Raw genomic sequence first — 8,394 nt, forward strand, 5'->3', positions numbered from 1 at the left:
ATCCCTGACAGCGGTGGTGGGGGCCAACCGGGAGCTGTCTGGGGTCCAGCGGCAAGGAGAGCTGTGGTTTTTTTTAAATTTCGTGTGTTTTTGTATTCTGGGGACCTCCCAGGCCGGGTGAGGGGTGTGCTGGGGTAGTGGCTGGCGGGGGACAGCCCGGGGGTGCTTGAGGGCCTTGCGGGTCTCAGTAAGCTTTGTTCTCCTTTGCAGGGGAAGGATGAGTCTGTTTGGATCAACGTCGGGGTTTGGTACTGGAGGTACCAGCATGTTTGGCAGTACAACCACAGATAACCATAATCCAATGAAGGTATGTGCCTTAGCCCCCCCTGGGAACCCCTGTTCTCCTGCTGTGTTCCAGTGTGTCCCAGCAGTACCTGCTAACACCCTGCGCAGCTAACAGGAGCTTGGTGCACAGTGTTCACATGTGTCTAACTTTGGTTTGTCTTCTCTCCTTCATAGGATATTGAAGTAACATCTCCACCTGATGACAGCATATCTTGTTTAGCATTTAGCCCACCAACATTGCCGGGTAATTTCCTCATTGCGGGATCATGGGCAAATGATGTAAGTATTCACAGTCAGATCTACAGATGAGTCAAGTGGGAGCATTAGTGCCTAAACTGCAAAATGTGAGCCTAAAAATTTGTGCCAGGGCACCTGAAAATCTTGCTCTTAGCAGAACTGCAAAATTTATGTCTGGTGCCGAGGCACTGTTTGCTATAGGTGAGCTGCTTCAACTGAGAAGTTCAGTTGTGGTCTTCAGATAAGTCATTCCTCTGCCTGTGTGTTTTAAGCTTCTGTTCAGAATATGTAGTCAGTGTTTTACCTGTTAGATTTTTATTACTTTGGTTTTTCTTTTTGCTAATTGTTTGGTTTTTAGCTTCACTTTCTTATACAATTAGGCTAACATAGTTATGCTTTGCCCAGTGAAAGAACCATGAACAACATGGTAAATGATCCAGTTTGAGAGTCTAGTCTCAAAAAGATTAGGTTCGTACAACCTTACTGAAGTTTGTTTGGTTTGAAGGGTGAGATCCCAACTGGCCCAAGCAGGGAGGGGAAGGCAAACCTGAGTTCTTAGTGTTAATATGACTGTATATGCTTCTCCTGTTACAGGTTCGCTGCTGGGAAGTTCAAGATAATGGACAGACAATTCCAAAGGCTCAGCAGATGCACGCAGGGCCTGTACTAGATGCCTGCTGGAGTGATGTATGTTCCTATTTAAAAATAAACAAACAATATTTACTAAAACCCTAAATAAAGTGGCATGTGGTTTCCAGACAGGCATGAGTACCACATGTAGATACAGCCCGTGATTATTGTATAGACTTATGTTACTGTAAAAATGTATTAAGCATGTCCTAATAGAATAGACTGACATGGGCCTAAGAAGGGTAAAAATGAGTTTAAAAGTAAGAAAGTATTTAAGGCTAGGCAATAGCTAGCACTTTTCTCTTTTACGACACACAGTTGTAAATACATTTCCACTTTTATGTTTTTTCTTTGTCTTGCATGTTGCATTAATGTTAAGCTATTATTAGAAGAGAATAAGACGACATTTTTCTGACAGATACTGCATGATAAAGCTGTTTAATCTCTTGGCCTTATTGTTTTCTAGGATGGGAGTAAAGTATTTACTGCTTCCTGTGATAAAACTGGCAAAATGTGGGATCTCAACAGTAATCAAGCTATTCAGATTGCACAAGTACGTACACAAGCCGCAAGCTATTAGGTGTTTTTTTTCTCCTTTTGTATTTTTATTAAAAGCTACCTTTATTAGCAAATTAAGCTAATGTTTAGTGCTTCTGAAGTAGATGCTGCTATATGAAGATGAGGTTGTATGGTGCTTTTTATATTTTTGAGATAATGAAGTGCACATGATGAGTATGGAGATGTGCAGTCAAAGTGATTTGAATAACCTGTGCAGCTGTTTAGTCTGTTCTGCTTGAGAGAGCTCTAAATGACACATTAACCTTTATCCTAGCTGCTCACTAATCACTGTTCCCAAATGGAAAAAAAGTGTACATATAAAAAATATGAGGAGCATAAACAAAAAATGTGGACTGTTATCTTAGGAAATGTATGTGTGTTTGTCCTTTTTTTTTCTTCAGCATGATGCTCCTGTGAAGACTATCCATTGGATTAAAGCACCAAATTATAGCTGTGTGATGACAGGAAGCTGGGATAAAACTTTGAAGGTATAATTTTTACCTGAACAAATGGATGCAAAGTATGCTAGTAATCTGTGTATGAGAATATTTATGTGAAATGAAAATATTGTATTAAACGCTAATACAAAAAACAGATTAATGAAATAGCCTCACTTCACATAGAGTTGTAGTATTTTGTCTATGGAGAAGAATTCAACAACTTGGTACCAATTGCATTCTCTTTACTAAAGTAGCTTAAATGTTTTATCCTCAACTCCAAGCATAAATTTGTTCATTCTTCTGTTTCCATCAGTTCTGGGATACGCGTTCCCCAACACCTATGATGACATTGCAGCTTCCTGAAAGATGTTACTGTGCAGATGTGGTAAGTCATGATGTACGGTAAACTAGTATCAGCTAGATAGCTGGGGTACGAATAAACCGGCAGCCTTTGAGGCTTCTGTAGGTTATCACTGAATATTGATTTAGTATAGAATCATAGAATAGTATTCGATCTTTGTGTGATTTTGTCAATAAAACATAAATAGATCATCCTAATCAGCCTCTGAAAAATTAGTATTTGCATCATACAAAACATGTGTATTATGCTTTTAACGTCACAAAACCAAATCAGCACTAGGACTGATCTGTCCTCCTTTCCGGATGAATTTGCGTTACCGCTATTGTGATTCACATTGGAAGGGTCAGCTAACATAGGATTTTTGGTATGTTTAATTTCTCAGTGGCAGGGAGGAACTGATTTGTTTTGTTTGAAGATATGTCTACAAATGAACTTTCTTTTTCTTCTTCCCCTTTCCCTTCCTCTCTTTCTCCCAGAAAGTAGGGGGAAATAATTCCTTTAACTTCTTCAGGGATTTCTGTGGAATAATAAGAGTTCTCTGCCATGCTATTAACACAAGTTTTTATCTTCCAACCTATTTTACAACCTTATCCAGGTTCATCCTATGGCTGCTGTGGCCACTGCAGAAAGGGGTTTGATAGTTTATCAGTTAGAGAATCAGCCTTCTGAATTTAGAAGAATAGAGTCTCCTCTTAAGCACCAGGTAAATGACTGTATTTATTACAAGTGTATTGATACAGATTATTGAAATTCTGGGCTTGCCATTTTTTTGGAAAAACAAGCAGTGTTTCAAAACGAAGTAATTTATCTTGGTATGGCACATGGCCTGGTTTGCTATTGATCTGTTGCTGACCTTCATAAGGATTTAGAAATGTAAATACTGTGGCCCAAATTCTCAATAGAATTTGACCTCTCTCTTGACCTTGTTTGTGTTTTTGCTTTACTTTACATTGATATATCTGGTGTTGTGCGTCCCCATGAAAAACACACAGCATTCAGAAAATCTGGCCCTCAGGCCTCTGTCTAAAATCCTCTGTATCTTTCTCAAATTTAGCATCGCTGCGTTGCTATTTTTAAAGACAAAGTGAACAAACCTACTGGATTTGCCCTTGGAAGTATTGAAGGAAGAGTAGCTATTCATTATATCAACCCCCCAAATCCGTAAGTATTATTTAATAAAACCATCCTTGCTTTATTGCTCAGTTTACAATGAGAAAAGTAAAAAGACTTTTTTTTTTAATCTCTAGTGCAAAAGACAATTTCACTTTTAAATGTCATCGCTCCAATGGAACAAACACATCAGCACCTCAGGATATCTATGCTGTAAGTATTCTGCATATACCGCTAGGTTATTTATACAGGGCGGTATACACTCTTAATGTAAAATTGGGTATGAATTGTGTGTTCTCCTTGACCTTTTATCTTGCCTAGAGTTACCTTAGATGTATGTTTAAAGACCAATTATAGTCATACATAAGAGGAAAGACAAACTTTTGTACTTCCCTTAAAACAAGCACCAGATCAACCATTCGTTAAATCATCCTGGTTTGCTGATATCAGAGCAATACGTAATAAGTTTTGTAATGGGATTATGCACTGCATTTTTAGGTGCTACAAAAGAGATGATACTTACTTGTTGCTTCAGTGTTTTTTTGAGTAGGTTTTTTTGTTGTTTTTCCAGAGAACGTATGAAAACATTTAAAAAAATAAGAACTGTATCTAGTTGAAAAAAATCTTTACCATGTATTTACTCTCTCAGGATTCAGTTGTGAGTGTTCCCATGTATGTTTTACATAGTATTTTTTATGATTCTGCAGGTAAACGGGATAGCATTTCACCCTGTCCATGGTACTCTTGCAACAGTAGGATCAGATGGTAGATTCAGCTTTTGGGATAAAGATGCACGAACAAAGCTAAAAACATCAGAGCAACTTGACCAGCCGATATCTGCTTGTTGTTTCAACCATAATGGCAATATATTTGCATATGCTTCCAGTTATGATTGGTCAAAGGTAAGCAAGGTTTAGACTCATATTCATACTTGCAGTTGACAACTAAGACAGTCCTTTTCACATGAGTGTGTCATTGCTCTTTATAAATAGGAGCTGAGTCTTTCTAAAATTTCACAAGCATGCAAGAGAATTTAAAATAGTTATTTTAGACATCTGATGAAATTTAACACTGAACTAGTGCATTTTTTTGGTTTTTAGCTTCAGTTGGATAAGCCAAACAATGCTATTTTGCAAATGTGGATGAGCAAAATGTAAATGACATGATTCAGAAGTTACTGTGGTTGCTCATACACATTGTGCTGTGGGGAGTGTCACAGGGCAACGTGGCACCTAACAGGTTCCCACACATCTCTTTGAAAAGTGCATCTCCACTGCTTCTGCAGATTCTCTTTACCTCTAAAAAAAGCTGTGACTGTAGTTATAAACACTTTAACCAGTGTTTTAATTCCATGTACTAAATTTCCAGTGCCATTCAGTGCAGCTTGCTGGTGGCACTTATATATGTATTTCTCTTCCAAACTTGACTCCCCAATAAATCACATAGATGCAAGAGAATCACAACAAACCATAATATGTGGAGAATCAATACTTAATAGTTTAAGAAGGTTTTAGCAGGGTTGAAATGTATCTGATTTTAATTGAATGGAATGACAGCTTCCATTAAAAGTATTACTATGCTGTTATAACTCGTGTGTTTAAATTTGAGGATAACATCCCTTGTGGTTTTGACTGAAATGAATGCAGAGATCACACAGATGAACTTGATCGCATGCCATAAAGAGAGCAAAATTTTCATTTACTGCATTGTATCAGGTCTTCTGGATGCTGCCCAAAGTAGGGTAATTTTTTTAGATGCTAGGGCAGATGAATTCTTCTGTTCTGCATGCTTGGGTAGGCTGCAGTGGTAGATTCGTACTGAGGTATCTGCCAGATCCATAAACCGCTATTGAGTAGTAAAACCTGTAGATACTAAATTTCCTTTCTAGGACTATTTCTGTCAAGTAGAGTTGAAAAATTTCAAGTTCTGTGTTGGACTTACAAGAACTTTGAGTGTTTTCTCACCCTGATCTGAATACTTACCTTTGAATGGGTAATCGGTATGCAAATAATGTCAATATGCAAAATATTATATTTGCATCTGCAGTTGGGGAACAGAGAGATTTTTGTGGTTGCCTGTAGAACTTGGGCTTCCTTTAGAAAAAATGTGACCTTATTTCATTTAAAAAAAAAAAAAAGTGAAACTGAGAGGCCATTAAAGTTTTCGTTTCTTCTCTTCCTAGAATGACATTTAAAAAAAAAAAATCATATTGAGGTCTTAAGCTGCATCTATAGAGTTTAGAGATATGTGGGGTTTTTTATGAAAAGTTTTTTATATCTTAAAAATGGATAAACATCCCTTAAATTTCAGTTCATATGCACAGTTCTTGTAATTACTTGTTATAATAAGCTGTTTCTAATCCACCAGTGTTGTCCAATATGTGGTCTTAAACACTTTAAGATTAAATCTTAATAAACCAAACTACGGGAATATTCATATTCTTACATTTTAAGGCAATGCTGATATTTCTTCTTTGAAGAGAGTAAATACAGATGATTTTTCTTTTTAGGGTCATGAATTTTATAATCCACAAAAGAAAAACTACATTTTTCTGCGAAATGCAGCAGAAGAGTTAAAGCCAAGGAATAAGAAGTAGTGAGTCGGAGTCTGCCTTGTGTTCCTCTGCTGTTTTTCTGCCATTCCTGCCTCTGCTCCACTGCTCTTCTGCCATTTGTGCCCTGTTGCACCATGGTTCTGTCAACTTTGGATCGCTAACATTTAGCAGGAACTGTAAAAGTTAAATTAAATTTATTCTGACTTGCTGGAGAACATTTTTTCAAATTAGATACTCTGATGTGTATAAGAAAGAAAGGCTAGCATTGATGTGACTTAACCTGTTTATTCCACAGCAATAATGAAATTGCAGCAAAAATCTAAATCTGGGTTAGCTATTCCTGCTTAGAAGTGCAACCATTTGTATCTGGATTTATTTTATTAGTACTACGTTAAAATATGTTAATTACAATAGTTCTGAAGAAGTTGTATAAATGCTGTATTTTTTGTAAGTACTTGAAGAATTGCAAGTAATTCTTCTCAAAGGAGGCTTGTTATTATTATTATTATTCAGGGGATCTTTCATTGCTTTCTGATTTTTAAAATGGAAATATTGTCTACTGTACGCCAGGAAGAAATGCCTTGCAAATTGTTTTCCCTTGTTTTTTGGATGAATTTGGTAGGTATGTAAGTGGCCAACAGCAGTGACAGAAACTCGAGACAGAAAATGGGCACAGTGCAAACTCTCGTTTTTTCTTACACTCCAGCAACGGACATGACATTGGAGCTGACGATACTCATGCTTATTCTAGTCCAAAGGAGAAATTGTCAGTTGTGCCAAGTGATATATAGTTCAGGAATACGAGCAAACCATTAAAGGGTTTGTTTTGTTCATGACCGAACCAATGTGTGAAAAATACTCGTGGCCTAAACTGCTTTAAAACTGACACCTTTTAGAGTTAAAAGTTGCTTCCTTTACATCTCTCTTAACGTGTTTTTGTCCCGTAGCAGGGGTTTCCGGACTCAAAAAAGTACTCATTTTTTCGTAACTAGGAAATAGCGCTGGTGAGTTTCATCTTGATCAAAAATGCTGTGAAACAAAACAAGTGGGTCTCTTTCTGACTTGAATCTACCACTGTTTACTTTTAACTAGCCAGTTGTATACATACCAAAGTTTTCTTTTTAAAGGTGAATGCTTATTATTCCTGTTTAACTATTGTTTGTTAAATAAAAACAGGGGGCGCATGTATAGATATACCTGTCATATTGTACAAATTCTCTGTAAAACTGTATGTTGTAACACTTATGGTTATGGATTCATGCTATGTTTCAAATAAAATTTTTACTAAATATAATTTTTGTATACAAAAGTTCTGTTATAATGACATGGGCAAGGTGGTGTGCTTCACTTCTAAAAGCAGCTTCTTGTCCTTTCACTGTAATTCAGATGTTTTCTAAAAGTAAAGTACTTTATTTCCAGCTCAAGCAGCTGGAAGAAGTAATGCTTTTTCCAGTTGCTATTTCATTATGAATGATTTCTGTGGTTTTGCGACAAAGAATTAAGAGGACTAGTGTGAAAGGCCTTTTGTTTTATGAGAATGAATCAAGTTCTTTCCTATGGCAGCAGCCAAACACCTGACAATTTGTCTTTAGTACAAATGAATTGTACTATCTTCAGACTCTGTAGCCTACTGGTCCTTTAATTTCAGACTCTTCTCTTTACGGTGTTAAGGTTTTGTTGGCTGTGTATTTCTTGGTATACTTGAGGAAAGTCTGTGAATTATACTCCACTGTTTTTTAGAGATGCTCTTTTCTGGGTTTTATTTCTCAAGGTATTTTTTCTGGCTGCTTCTCTGTTTCACATGGTTTTAGATTTTACATTCATGCACTATTTGTTTTCTTTAAGGTAGGAAAGAGTTCCCAGCAGTTACATCAATAGCTGGTCATTTTCTCAAACATTCCTTTTGGTTTTGTTGAATTTTGTTTTTAAGGGTTGTGATTGTTATGCTGTAATCTCGGGTTGTTAGCACATTTTGCCATTTTGCCAGACTTCCCAGTGAAATGAATGCCACCAAGCAATGCAGGCTCAAGGTTAAGTGATCATTGATGGCAAAAAACCAAAACAACCCCAACCTGTAATCCACCTGCACAACTCCCACTGGTGTAAGCAGGGAAGAATGGAATGTATCATCGGTTTCTTATTTTTAAAAAATCAGGTTTTCTGCTCAAATACTTAACAATGTGAATGGGATGAGAAAATAGGTTCACTCTAGTTCAGCA

At 36.9% G+C, this 8,394-nt stretch overlaps 1 protein-coding gene across 1 annotated transcript; it reads left to right on the top strand.

The window, feature by feature from the left end:
* The first annotated feature begins 202 nt into the window (after positions 1 to 202).
* On the top strand, positions 203 to 7,351 carry RAE1 (ribonucleic acid export 1). Its single transcript, XM_010081481.1, has 12 exons — positions 203 to 307; positions 460 to 564; positions 1,117 to 1,209; positions 1,619 to 1,705; positions 2,112 to 2,198; positions 2,464 to 2,535; positions 3,107 to 3,214; positions 3,566 to 3,672; positions 3,759 to 3,834; positions 4,329 to 4,523; positions 6,131 to 6,216; positions 6,798 to 7,351. Coding segments are annotated over exons 1-12 (1,107 nt in total). The 5' UTR covers positions 203 to 217; the 3' UTR covers positions 6,799 to 7,351.
* The last annotated feature ends 1,043 nt before the right edge of the window (positions 7,352 to 8,394 follow it).

This window comes from Pterocles gutturalis, unplaced genomic scaffold (genome assembly GCF_000699245.1).
Source record: "Pterocles gutturalis isolate BGI_N339 unplaced genomic scaffold, ASM69924v1 scaffold28904, whole genome shotgun sequence".
NCBI classification, from domain to species: domain Eukaryota; kingdom Metazoa; phylum Chordata; class Aves; order Pterocliformes; family Pteroclidae; genus Pterocles; species Pterocles gutturalis.